General features: G+C 40.7%; 1 protein-coding gene across 1 annotated transcript in view; it reads left to right on the top strand.

The window, feature by feature from the left end:
- The window catches only part of COL25A1 (collagen type XXV alpha 1 chain), a 472,627-nt gene that overhangs the window by 453,659 nt on the left and 4,976 nt on the right, over window positions 1-13,992 (top strand). Inside the window, exons 29-32 of the mRNA XM_053657029.1 lie at window positions 5,466-5,501; window positions 7,116-7,169; window positions 11,564-11,617; window positions 13,224-13,250. Of these exons, the coding sequence (XP_053513004.1) occupies window positions 5,466-5,501; window positions 7,116-7,169; window positions 11,564-11,617; window positions 13,224-13,250 (171 nt within the window). The remainder of the gene's footprint in view (window positions 1-5,465; window positions 5,502-7,115; window positions 7,170-11,563; window positions 11,618-13,223; window positions 13,251-13,992) is intronic.

The following is a 13,992-nucleotide window of genomic DNA, read 5'->3' as shown; positions in this document are numbered from 1 at the left end:
TAAATCTGATGAGATTCTCAGACCAGGCTGGATGCTTCCTTATGATAGTGTGTTTAGTTGTACATTTAGATGTTATTGATACTTCTTGCTTGTCCTCAATGAAGTGCTTTGACTGTCCAGCACCCTAATTTTGTATCCTCCTGGAGGTCACCGACCTAGAATGGAGCAAGGAGGATCAGGTGCGCTCTACTGAGGAGACTGCATCTCATACTTTGAGACATACACATACACTCTGGATTAACAAGAGAGCAATGGAGACTAGCCCCACCTCTTCAGCATTAGAGCAGCTTGTGTTGTGAAGATGGTCTCACCTACTCTCTGCCTTCATGTGAACCAAGAGGAAGTCTTGGAGAATTACAGTGAGCCCTAAAAGAGAGTCCCTTTTTTCCATGGAACATGTGTGATGATATCTCATCTCAGTTTTGTCCCTGACGGGCTGTGTCACCTTGGGTGGGTTATTTATCCTGTCTGATCCTTTTTTTCTCAACTAGGTAACTTACCACATAGGGTTGTGATAGTTTAGTAGCAAAATATCTGGTGCAGTTGTTGATAAGCACCCAATGAACGTCAGTTGTTTTGTTTTCTTGTGATTTGTTGCTTTGTTCTGAACAGAAAAAAATCACTAGTCCACAAGGCTGTTTGAGAGAAGGTTCGAGTACTCTTGAAAGCTCCTCAGTAGTGAGTTGGTACATGTAAATGGTGAAGGGTGAGAGAGCACATACAGTCAGTCTTGGTCCTAGACATCAGAAGGGCAACCCACCCTCTCCTCTGAAGGCTCCCCCGGGCTCACGCAGCTCTAGAGATGGCGGAGCTATGGGTCTGACTCCAGAGCTCCGAGTTTTCCCTTGGTCAGACAGGTGACTCACCCAAGTGTGGGAGGCGTCCATGCCTCTTTATTCTTTGTAGATTACCGTACGTGCTGGTAAGACCCATGAGTAACAGTGCCTCAGAATCACGGGTTATAGTTTGGGGTAAGAGCATTTTCCTGGGGGTCGGAAAAGAGAGCCCATCTATCTGTCGGCTTTGTGGTCTTAGCAGTCATCTAACCTCTCTGGGCCTCTTTTCCCACTCTTGGCTTCTCCTCGGATGTTAAGACACCCCAAAGAGCGGCCCAATCATAAAAACTCAGGTTGGAGCCATTAAGACTGTGTTTTTAATTCCGTGAGCGATTCAGTATCCCATTACCCTTAAATTAATAAATGCCCAAGATTCTTTTGATATGTAAAATGCAATGATTTTTTTTGCCTACACTTAACTTTAATTGTACTTAAATCATAGACTTCAGAGAATTTTTACAAAGTTTCAAAGACCTCATAGACTACCTATGCTGATTCTTTAATTGTATAGATGATGAACTATAGGCCCAGCAAATTTAGGTTATTTACCCTAAATTACACTGCTGATTAAATGACAGATCCGGGACTGAAATTTAGGTCCCACATTGAAATTTTGTCTTTTTGCCACTGAATTAGATTGTTTATACATTCAGCTTCTCAATTCATGACCATTCCTATCAATGCATGATTCCTCACCAAAGAATTTCACAGCCTTCCAAGGCTTTCCTGCTTTTCGGTCATCTCAAGACCACTTGCTGGGAGACCACACACACACAAAAGCCATGCATCTCAGGTTCAGACCAGGTAACTGAAGTTGACTATTGAGCCTTGGCCTTAACCTCACATTAACTCTAGCTCTGTGACATCCCCAGGATCAAGCTTCACCCACCAGAGCACTTTTGGATTTCTCACAGTGGCAGCACTGTGACCATCCTATCTTTAGAATCTAAAATTCCACTAGGTTGTGCCCACATGGGCCCATTACTTTGCGACCCCTCTAGAAGTTCAAATGTATACCATGGTTCTAAGGGCGAGCTATTTCCCAGAATTTCCTGACCAGAAGAATCACCAGGAAGCTTATTAAAAATACATATTTCCTGTGCTACCAAGGTCCAGGTAGGGCCCCAGACTCCAGCACCCCACAGACTCCATCATCAGACAGACAGGGAAATACCAGCCTCCCGCCAGGTAGACCCAGTCTCTCCCCACTCCCACCCCACCCAGAAAGACTCTACAGGGCTTTGAGACTGCAGTCATCTTTCTTTCAAGTCTCTCAACATTTTCTTGATGAATTTAATGTCTGTGCTTAAAAGTTGAAATGTGAAGCAGTCAGAACTCTATTTCTCACATGCTGCTGCTGATGGAAAATAGATGCACTGTATTCTTAGATTTTTTTCTATAAAAGGAAAGAATTGACAAAATTTATCACTTCCCCTGGCTTTTGTCCTGTCGCCCCAAGCTAAATGGAAACCTTCTTTATTCTAACATTGGGCAGACGAAATTACTACATGTAAGTTCTGTGATCTTCCTATTCTCTTCTGGGATTGGCTATTTGCTGTCTCCTCTATTGATTAATCCGTGTAGGGACCTAACTTGGCAATGTCAGTGAATGAGGACTCGCTTAATGGCATTACTTCAAACATCAGCTGCTATATTTTTAGCTCATTCCCCTGGGCAAAATGCTTAAAGGCTTAAAATGTCTGTTTGTAACACTGTCCTGCATATTCCAGTTTTCCATTGCAGCAGAGTAGGTTTTTTATTGCTGAATCTCCTTCGGCATCCTCCCTTCTGATTGTCTTTGATTCGCTGGGTCAGAACAGTCTGTCATAACACCCATTTCCTTGATACACAACTGAAAAATCGAGGCCCTCAGTTATACGCAGATATATTTTGATGGTAAAGGGAACACTTTCTGGGCAGTTTGGTTTCCTAGAATATTATTTGTCAATTTCAGCTTGTTAACTTTTTAGTGTTTTAAAAATTAATACTGAACTGATACCAGACAAATCTAGCCTGACTCCGCTGTTTCCTAAAACTGGAATCTGCAACCATTTCAGAGACTGGCTCTTTTCTCTCACAGTTGAAACACCCGTGACAGCAACCAAAATTGGCATTTGCTTTTGCATTTAGGGCGAACCAGGGTTAAATGGTGTTAAAGGATTGAAGGGTGAACCAGGTCAAAAGGGTGACAGAGGACCCCTTGGTCTTCCAGTAAGTAAAGACGATTTTCCATTTCAGTGCACATCTCAGACTTTCCTTCCTACCTTAAGTAACAACTCTGGTTTACTCAGCGACTGCCTTATAGTTGAGATTTCTGTAACTGGAAAACGCCTTGTGCTAGTGCAGAGCTCAGCCCAGGTTTGCCTTCTGACACCTGCTCCCTGTCAGAGGAAGACCCATAGCACACAACGCCGTAAGTGTTCCGCCCTCCAGTTGCACACACGCCGACCTTCCTCTGGGAAAGCTGGCAATTCTTCTCGCATCAGTCTCCTCTTTAAAAATGCATTGTGCTGATAATTTCTCCAAACATTTTCATAATTTAGTGCATTTTAAATTATTCTTCAATTTTTTTGCTCCTTCAACACCCAAAGTGTAGTCCTTTGTTGGTGGCAGGTATGCAATCGGCCCTTGTCGATGGCCTGAGGTCGGCGCTGTGGCTCCTCACGTGAATCAGTCACGCTGTGGTCTAAATGTTGTGTGTTGTTTGTTTTGGAAACACTCTCCTATGAGATTATTGTGGCACTAGTGGGGAGGGCAGAACAGTGCCGGTCTTCTTTCCACAACGACTAAAAACAGATTTAAAAAAAAAATGTTTATCGAATATGAGGTTTTCTTTTTGAGCTTCTACTACGATGTCTATTCAGTAAATGCTGGTAAAAGTCAATAAAAAAATTATAGGTTACATTATTAAAATATGACATAAAATTGGTAACAGGAAACAGTTTATACACATTTTACACATAAAAAAATTGATGGCCGCTTATTTTATTAAGATACTGTATCATAAGAACTAAGGCATTCTACTTAATAACCAGCGCCTTATATAAACCAGGCATGCGGAGATGCTCGATATATATTCATTTATGGAGTGAGTGATATAAGCCTTGTGTTAGAGCATAGGTTCAATCATACCAGTTAGATTCATGGACATCAGGCATCAAAGCTCTATAACATATGTAAATCATTAAACAACATTGCAGGTAAATGTATTATCGGTGCAAAAATGTTACATGTCCCTATTGATTTTTACATGTTGTAATAGTGATGACTCTAAACAAAAGGTACCAAAAGGCAAAAGAAAATTTAGATTTCTATTTCATTTTAACCCTTAATCTGATTTTTTAGAAGTTTGCCCTAATTTCAAATTTAGGGCTAGTAATAAGTTTCATACAACATTTAGTAGAACTCTACAGGTGCTAGCATTAAACAAACAGCAACACACTGTTAAAAATTTTTAATCATTGCTAACTAAAGATGTATTTTGCAGTTATAGTCTGACTCAGTTATGAAGAAGGAATTATAAAATGGAATAGAAAATTACTCAAAATATATATGGTGCAGCATCATTGGTAGAGTTTACAGTTAGAATAGATGTTTTCCCTTCATTTTGTCTTATTGAGTACATCTCAAGCACGAAATGGGAAAATAGTTCCGCAACCTTGCCAAGAGAATTATACGGCGAGTGCATTATCTTTCCTAAATACTCCTTGATTATTAGATAATCGATATTTTTAAATGACTATAAGTAAATATTTGAGTTTTGATATATAAAAGCCATGTCACAGAAGTAATTGTGTTTATTCTTGAAATAAGCATTGACAATGTCATCTTTCAGTCATGCGCTGGGCTCAGTCTCGAGCCCGGGGTGCAGAGAAGCACGCACTACCTGGGCACAGCATTGGTTTTTAAAGCGCTTCCCTTTCACACTTTGATGCAACGTTTCTTTGAAGTGAACTGAGGAACAGTTTCGTTTGAGGTGACTCATGGACTATTTCTGGCTTTTTCCTGTTCCTAGAAGTCCCTCTAGTGGTGGCTACTGTGAACACAGTTAGGGACAAACCAGAAAACTTTGACCATTGTTCATGTAAAATCCAGACTCATTTGGCAGGTTCAAGCTCTGCATTTGTTATTCATAAATGCTATTTTAACAAGCAAGACTAGAGCTCTTTTTTCCTCCTCCAAGATGATAACTTTGATTGATTATTATAATGATCCCTTTCTTAGGAGATTAGACATTATTTTTCCTTCAGAACTTAAAGAAAAATATTGTGGATAGTACAGTCTTTGGAAAATGAATTTCATATGGATGTCAGTAGCCTGTGACAGTTACTGGTTGCCTACTTTACAGTCCACTCCATAAATCTCATTAACTTGATTTCTAAATAAGATTTTGTTAAATGGAATTGTCATTAAAATGCCATCGTCTGTGGGGGTGTTTATTGTCCTGTGTTTTGTTTTGTTTTTTTTTTTAACTAACAATTTGTAGCAATGTGGTATTCATCCCAGAGCCCTGTGACTGGGTATTATGTTGTTTGAAGTTTTACACTTGTTCATTGGTACCTCATACTAATCTCTGTTCTTGTCATTCGTGTTACACCCACCAACCCTGCTACCAACCAAATCACACAGGGAGCATCTGGCTTAGACGGAAAGCCAGGAGCCCGGGTGAGTCAGTGCCTCGTCTTGCTCCAGCGCGTTTGTGGCTATGAATTCTGTGCTTCAGGACAGACCCTTTTCGCTCCTGTGCTCTCATTGAAAGATGAGGGTGCAGGGTGCCTAGGACTGGGGTGAAACGTGAAGGTGGACAGGGATAGAGGCAGAAAAGGGAAAGGTGAGCAGGGCCCCAGCTGTAGCTCTATTAGACACACAGCCTTGCCTACAGAGCACGGAATTCGGGTTTGGACTGCTTGCTAGGTGCGAATGTCCACTCTAACTGGCATCGCTGTCTTGGATCCTGACAGGTTTTTTCATAACTGATGGACATTTCCTGTAATTCCATGAGAGAGGGCCTCTGAAGGGATTAAAATCATGTGAATTTATTTTAACTTCCTTTTCCTTTTATGTTTATGTTTATATTAGAAATGTAGCTTCTTCATTGGAACTAACTTTCAAATCTCTGTTCATCAAAATGACTCGTCTGTCTTCTGTCATTTTGTCTTTTTTTTTTTGGCTCTTAACAGCTCCATCTCTTAAATTTCAGCCTCTGATACTCAGTAATCACAAGTCTTCTGGAAGTGAACGCTGAGTTCAGAGAGTAAAAGATCAGTTTAAGATGATGAGAATTCACCTACATTAGAGTGAATGTAAAGCCCTGAATTATTCCATACCACAAGGCTCTATCAGAATAAACAAGAACAGAAGAGAAATAAAGAACACTACAAAAACTTGTTCTGAATAGTTTCCTTTGCAAATTCTGTAATAAATTCTTTGCAAGTCTAAGGATAGTCTTCCAGAAAATGAGCAAATATATTGAAGTCCTTGCTCCAGTTTTAAGAATCAAAAAAGAAACTTGAGCTCTTCAATTCTAAAACCCTTCTTCAGGCTTTCACCTTCAGGCAGTCATTGTTTTTCCTGGACCTCAGTGTTCCTGTGTTCACTCAGATGTCATCTCATCTGCCACAGAAATCCTAATCCTAAAGCAGGAGGCCAGAAGGCAATTATGCCGTTAAAGCATCAGCTGCCTGGTTTATGCCTCGTAAGCCTGGTGACTTCAGCCACCACAACAGAACCTGCGAGAATAATTCCTCCCCTCTAAGCCCCCCGCTGCTCCCAACAGAGCTGAAGAAAGTTTGGTTTGAATACAGTTCTCATTCATTTAATTCTTTTCCACTTGTGTAACTGTTCAAGCCTCTTAAACAGCTGAATACAAGGCTTCAGAGCATCAGTGGCCAAAGAAGTGGGGGTGATGTTGGGGTGGAGAATGAGTGCCAAGTAGAGGTGATAGGAAGGAAAAACTATTGCTTTTTTAAAAAAGATTATGGGGGCAAAGTGAAGAGGTTCTGTTTAGTTGGGGAGGGAATATATAATTAAGCATGATATACAGCTTTGTGTGTGTGCCCTTCATTGAAATATACAGTTCTATAATTCATCCCTTCTGCATGAGTTTCTTGAAAACTACTGGCCAGAAAGGCTCGAGTATAAAGCACTTTGCAAGATGAGTTGTCTTACTGACATTCTCAGGCGTCATTCACCCAGGAAAGGTCCAGGATAAATTACAGCTGCCTTTCTGATAGCCCTTGGGATATGTCTCATATGATCTTGTTTTTATCTTTCCTTTAGGGTACAGATGGCCCTATGGGACCCCATGGCCCTGCAGGTCCCAAAGGAGAAAGAGTAAGTTGCCCCTGAGGTTTCTAAGCTGTGACCTAGATAGAGCATTGTCTTCATTTTACTTGACCTGAACTGTTCATTTCCCAAGAGAAACAAAGAGCTATCTAATATTCCATGAAAATAGATATCATCTTAAGTTCTATTCAGAGCCATCACACTGAGAGAACAGCAGCGTATTAACGTGGAATGTGGCGGCCTTATAGAAAACAATGCATACATTTACATAGCTTAATAAATAGCTCAGACCATTTCTTCTGAACCCATAAGGAAGATATTTTTATTTGGCCTTAATCCAGTAGATAGAAGTCAAAGGGGCTAAAATTTCCAGGACTGCATATTCTGGTTGATAATCTTTCATATAAAGCTACCGTATTCATTGAGAGTAAGTCATAACTTTTCTTAAAGAAAATGACAAAACCTAAGTATTCTCCTCCACGCAGTTACACATGTTCCTGTTTACAAAAAGAAGAAGAGGAGGAAGGAGAAAGAAAGAATAGCCTATTTTTCTGTAGCCATACGGAAATAATTTCAGTGCATTATAAAACAAAAACCTTTCACTAACCTCTCTATTGCTAGGCCATGTTTCCATATCCTTGGGAGAAAAGACAGAGCAGAAGATAAATATCTGACACAGAAAAATGTGCTGCCGCCTCAGCAGCTGGTTGTCTGTCTGGAACCTCGCTCCCTCTTCCTCCCACTTCTTTTCCTCACATTGGAAGACTGGGCTGTACCTGTGTGTCTGGGTGAAACTGCATCGCCAGTTTCCTCACCATCCGGGATGGGGTGTAAGGAAAGGATCCTAGGAGTGAAGGCTTCAAAATGTTGAAATAATTCATTGTTCAAGTTTCTGGTCTTTCAAAGCTAGGTGGAGTTTCATCAATCTGTACTAATTTGCTTTAAAATAGAGGGCTCACCTAGCAATTTCTTTGGCATACCCCCCAATTCCATGTTCTGTAAATTGAATTCACTCATTTGGTAAATATTTATCACATGTCATGATGTATACAACTTCTAGTGGGAAAGAGAAACACTCTCCTCCCTTTTATGTAAAGTCTATTTTGCTCCAGTGAATTAAATAACATTACAATCAATTCCTCATCTATAATCTTTTACTAATATACTGCATATATTTATTCAGTGCTATAAAGGAAACAGCTCTTTGCCCTGATCTGGAAGAGTTTACAACCTAATTGCACAGGGAAAAAAATCTGCAAAAACCCCCAGCAAAAAACCCAAAACAGATAATGAGGCCAAAGTGAATACAAATAGGTACAGGCAGTATATACAGCAATGAGGAAGGCTGGCTTGGTCTGAGTGCTTCTAGAAGGAGGTGAGTCTCAAGGGAATGTATAATCTGATCTTTATTTGATCTTATTTCTAAGATCAAGTCAATGACTTATGAAGATCATCGTAATTAAAAATATTTGAAAGCCAAGAGTCCCTAGTGCTGAACCATTTAAGCATTGTATCAAGAAATTCAGTACATTTACTAAAAATGGAGCAGCAAATCTCAAGTAATCTTTTGGCAGGATGCCCTGGGGCTCAAGAGGGTTTGCCATTTGGTAAATCAGCTGCTACTTCCGATAGCTCCACAGTGTCACAAGAGTATCAGGTCTCGGCCCTCGGGCAGAATTAACCAGGAGAGCAAGTGAAATCTCTAAGAATTTTGGATGGCATAGTTTAAGTCAGATGGTGTGCAGTGTGAAGTGTTCCACTTGTGTTTACTCAGCATGTGAACGATCTTCGCTGGATCACGCATCAGTGCTCTCTAAGTGCCCCTCACCCAAGGTGCTGAACTGGAGTGTGGTTCTCAGTGGTTGTTGATTGAGGCGCCACCTGGACTTTTCTTGAAAAGTTTCCAATGTTAAATTGGGAGGAACCAGGAAACGGGGTCATTCTAGAACAATTCCTTAGTGTAGACATGCACATTAAAGAGCCTGAATAAATTGGACCAGCTAAAGGAAACCAGGCACTTGATAGGCCATTTTATCCAGAAATGGTCCAACCCATGATGGACACCGTTAGTGTTCAGCTCTTTAAGCACCTGCTGGTACCTGCCTCCAGTCCGTTTCCTCATCTGGCCTTGTAACTGCCCAGGAACTGTGTAGAGGACGTTAAATTTGAGAGGTTCAAAGGGTTTTAGAATTATTTAATCCAGGAAAAGAAGTTGCACATTCCAATCCCCGTGTCGATATTTCACTCCTGAAAGTTTTCGAGCTGGGACCATTAGGATGCTTTTAGCTCTAAGTGACAGAACTTCAACTCAGATGCCTTAAACAATAAAGATATTTATTGTTTCGTGTAACAAAATGTTCAAAGGAGGGACTCTCAGCTTTGCTTCTGTGCTCTTTCCACATGCTGCCTTTGTCTTCTGACAGCTGGCACGTTGGTGACAGTGGCTCTAAACCCCGCTCCTTCCTGGAGGGCAGCGCAGAGAGCACCCGGAGCCCTCCTCCCCCTTGAGCAAGGAGCCCTCCCCATGGCTCCTCAGCCGAGGCCTCCCACACCTTGTATCCGCTTCTGAAGTCCCCACTGGCGAGGGAAATGGGATGGACATTGTTAGCTTAAAGTCATTGTTCGGGGTGGGCATTTCTATCAGAGAAGTTCCAAAGACAAAGGTTTTAGTGACAACTTAATTCAAATAAGCCATGGTATGTTCAGTTTTAAAGCAAAATAAAGCCACTGTAGTCAATCAAAGCAGGGAATAGGTACATAAATGTAATCTGTGGAGATTTTTTCAATTAAATCTACTCTAATCTGCTGAGTTTTTTAAAGTAGATCTCCTCCAGGTTATAAGAGCCCTCCTTCAAACCCCCACCTCCCACTACTCCCACACACATCTTTAATTAAAGACCATAAAGAATACTGCCAGTTCAAGGCAAAATAAATTTATTTTGAATTAAGTGATCTTTGAGTTGCCACGCCCTTTTAAATTAAACTTAAGACCTCTAATTGTATAATAATAATGATAGCTACTATGTATGGGACATATTATTTGGCAACAATAAATTTCATATTTTATCATTACATTTGTCTCTAGAAAAATTCTTTTTACAGCCATTGAAATTCAGGCACACAAAAGTTAAGAAAGTTACCTTAGGCCGTATGGCCAGTGATGGCAGAACTGGAGTTCAAATTTCAACGTTGTCTCCAAAGCCTGGACTTTCCTGAAGGCAATTGCTGTTCCTTCAGTAATGAACATAAAGTTCAAAACCACTTATCATGTTTACTTGCAGTAATCTCCCTATTCTTTATATGCTTTTAGGTGGCAGTGCCAACATGATCCACCAATCCCTAAAGTTAGATTTTTAAAAAATAGTAGCAGAGACTTGAAGTGTGGTCCAAAGGAACCCAGAGCACAGAGAAGCACAGCAGCATACTTGGATCTTCACGCAGTTATAAGCTTGGCATTTTACCCATGAAAAAAAATTGCTAACCTTTAAACTTCTTCAGGAATGTGATAAAAGAAGGTAGCAACATTTTCTGTTTGGCTGCTCATGTAAACAGCATATAGCTCCTGAAGTGGTCATGCTAAATCCTGACAAAGACATGAATGTTAGAGATGGTGGCGGAGGAGGACTCTCCTTGAAATGCAGAACACCTCTTTCTCTGTCATCACAGTTATATTTCACAATCATGGGACCTCCAATTGCATTTATTCTCCAGAAGCATTCAAGATTGACATTTAAGCCAAGGCATGCTAGTCTACTTATATAGGCACGTGGAGAGAGAGCCATGAAGGTTACCAGGCACTTAGTAGATGATAATAACAGTTTTTAAACCCTCTTTTTTTTTTAAGAAAAGGAGATGAACAGGTACATGGTTATATTAATGTGATTTGACTTATTAATTAACAGATATTTACTGATGTTCCAGACACTACTGTAGGCCATGGGCGTGCCACAGGGAACAAGCCAGAGGCCCTGGCACCCGAGTGTGAATATCCCAGTGATGAGCTCGGTGAAGAATACTCAGGTTATAACCTGCGTATGTCTCCCTGCGTGTGCCGTGTGAGCTCCGGAAGGCCTCACCGAGGAAGAGACATTTAACAGAAAGAAAAAAAAAGACATTTTATTCATATAGTTTTAAAAAGGTAGTAACTGAAAGTAATTAACAACACATAAATGTTTCACACTAGTGCCAAAATAACCCAAGTATAGCATCCTAGACATGCTGGTCCTTTTGCACAACCAGCCCCTCTCTCCAAGGTGACTTAGCGAAACAGTCTAACGTAGATGACTTTTACTGTATCATTGGCAGCGACGTTGAAAGAGCCTGAATCTTCAGCATTTTGATAGACTGACACTTCAAATGGAGGCTTTATACATAGGCCTTTAGGGTGCATGTGTGAATAATGGTGTTTGGGTATGATTTGAACTTTCTGCCTTTCATTTTAGGGTGAAAAAGGAGCTGTGGGGGAGCCAGGACCCAGAGGACCCTATGGTCTGCCTGTGAGTTCTCTGTCTCTGTGCGCCTCCCCCTTCACTGCACAATCACCTGTCACTGGCATGGTTAACCCTCCCCTCACGGGGCCAATTAATCACCTTACAGGGCCAGCGAGCAGCCCACTAATTCTCTACAACCCTGATGTCACCATGTCCCCCAGAAAGGGGTATATTTGTGTCACATTCTCCCACTTGCGTGCAGACGCGCACCCCTGCCCTTCACAACACTGAGAAGATCTGAGCTTGTCCATGAGATGCACAGTTCTGACCTAAAGGCAGGAGGCTCACTGTCTGATGACGCCATCCCTGGGCCGCCTGACTGCTCAGCCCTAACGGGAACTTCTTTTGGGAGGTCACTCTACCAAAAGTGGCTGTAGAAGCTTTATTTAAATAAACAACTTTCTGCAGACTTGGCCTGTTCTCATAGATTACCCACTGACACTGCTTTTACAAAGAAAAGTTAATTCTCAAATTGATGTTTATGATGACTTTGATGGCTCCGGTCCCTTTAAGTCACTGTGATGGCAATGGACCTTCAGAACATGGAATGTGGAGAGTGTTCCGTCTTCTAAATATTCTCAATTACACAGACTTCTAATTGAGGCCTCAGGTCTGCTTCAGGACATTATCTTTCGGATACTCATAACTGATTCCATGGGGTAGAGAAGGACTACAGTAGAAGCGTATGGGGTATTAAGGTTTATGCTGTGTACCTTCCACATACCTTGTACTTTCGGTTTTTGTGAAGTAACAGACTAAACCATGATTACTTCAATGCTAAAAGAGAGGCTGATTTTAAAATACATTTCAAGTGAAGGCTCATTCTGAAATAGATTTCAGCTGACAGAATTAAAGCACCCTCTCGGTAACCAGGTGAACCGTTGCTGACGGGGTCGCCACCCAGCCAGCCGCGCCCTGAGAGTGCAGGTGCAGTCCCAGCACGACGATCACGTGACTCCTCTCACGGCTTGGGATCCTGCGTTTGCAGAGCTCACTTATATGTACAACCCATGGATATGAAATAAAAGGCAGGGGAGGTGCAGGGCATAGTGGGGATAAAGGAGAAAAAATTGGGAAAACTGTAATAGCATAATCAATAAAATATACTTAAAAAAAAAAAACAGAGTTTGAGGTGTGACCCTCACACCCCCAGTATTTGCGGACAAGGTGCACATCTAGGAGAATTCAAACTGTATTTAACAACCACGTTGCTACCTTTTTAACTCATTTACAAACTAACTACTCAGTTATCAAATTAAAGCAGCAATAACTTGCATACTTTATTAGCGCTGGTGTGTTTTTAAATCAACTAAACTATTTTCACCTTTCTCCTGGATTGATAACTTTGATACCAAGCATTCAACTTCAGCAAAATAAAAACTATTTAACCTGAAATAGAAGAAAAACTTTTCATGACTTTTAACAGCAACATTAACAGTCTCTTCACTGGATTTAGTGAAAGAAATGTATATTACTAATCAACAAAGAATCTTTTTCACCTTTTTGAACTAGCTCTAATACTAGTGTTGCATGTCCAGGCAGCCTTAAATAGAACAATAACCTGTCCGTGAAACCTAGGAACACTAATGTAGCTACTGTGGTTCTTTGGCAGGGGAAAGATGGAGAGCCTGGTCTTGATGTAAGTAATATGTGCAATGAACATCTTCCTATAATAGTAGATGCTGATGGTCTCCATCATCAATAACAGCGAGAATACTTCTTACTGTTTCTGTGGACATAGTTACGCATACAATATCTATTGCTGTGCATATAGACAGCAACATAAAATACACCAGAAGTATTTGCATAAATTAAACATAAAAGGAAAAAAAAGATCTAATATAAAATTAATAACAGGCAGTTGATACTGCCACTTAAAAATACTTTCCCAAACCAGGGACACTCTCAACATTTGCAGGTAAACCACTTATTTTAAAATATGCATAAAATTGAAGTACCTTTCACACACCACCCTTAGGTAATGGCGTATTATATCTATTGTCAAAGCTCTAATGCGATATTTTTTCCTTTAGCATAAAGCCCATCTATATCTTATAATTCTATAAATATAGAGAATCTCAAAAGTAAATGCCTCTGGAAATGAGCACTGCTTTCCCGTATGGTGTGAATAATAACAATAGCAAAAATAATACTAGTTACTGTTTACTGAGCACCTGGTATGCGCAGACATAGTTCTGGCACTTTATACTGTTGCATTTAATAGTCACAGTTGTGTAGTAGATATCAGGGACCCCATTTTACAGACAAGGCACTAACACGCTGAGGTAAGTGATTTGCATAAGGCCACACAGAGCAGTAAACTTGTCAGGATCCAAACTTGGACCCTGATATTCCCTCCACTGGACATTTCCTGGGAAGAA

This window comes from Artibeus jamaicensis, unplaced genomic scaffold, assembly GCF_021234435.1.
Source record: "Artibeus jamaicensis isolate MK-2021 breed Jamaican fruit bat unplaced genomic scaffold, CSHL_Jam_final scaffold_3222, whole genome shotgun sequence".
NCBI classification, from domain to species: Eukaryota; Metazoa; Chordata; class Mammalia; order Chiroptera; family Phyllostomidae; genus Artibeus; species Artibeus jamaicensis.
Note: the sequence above shows the minus strand (reverse complement) of the source record. Positions and strands in the feature narration are given on the sequence as shown.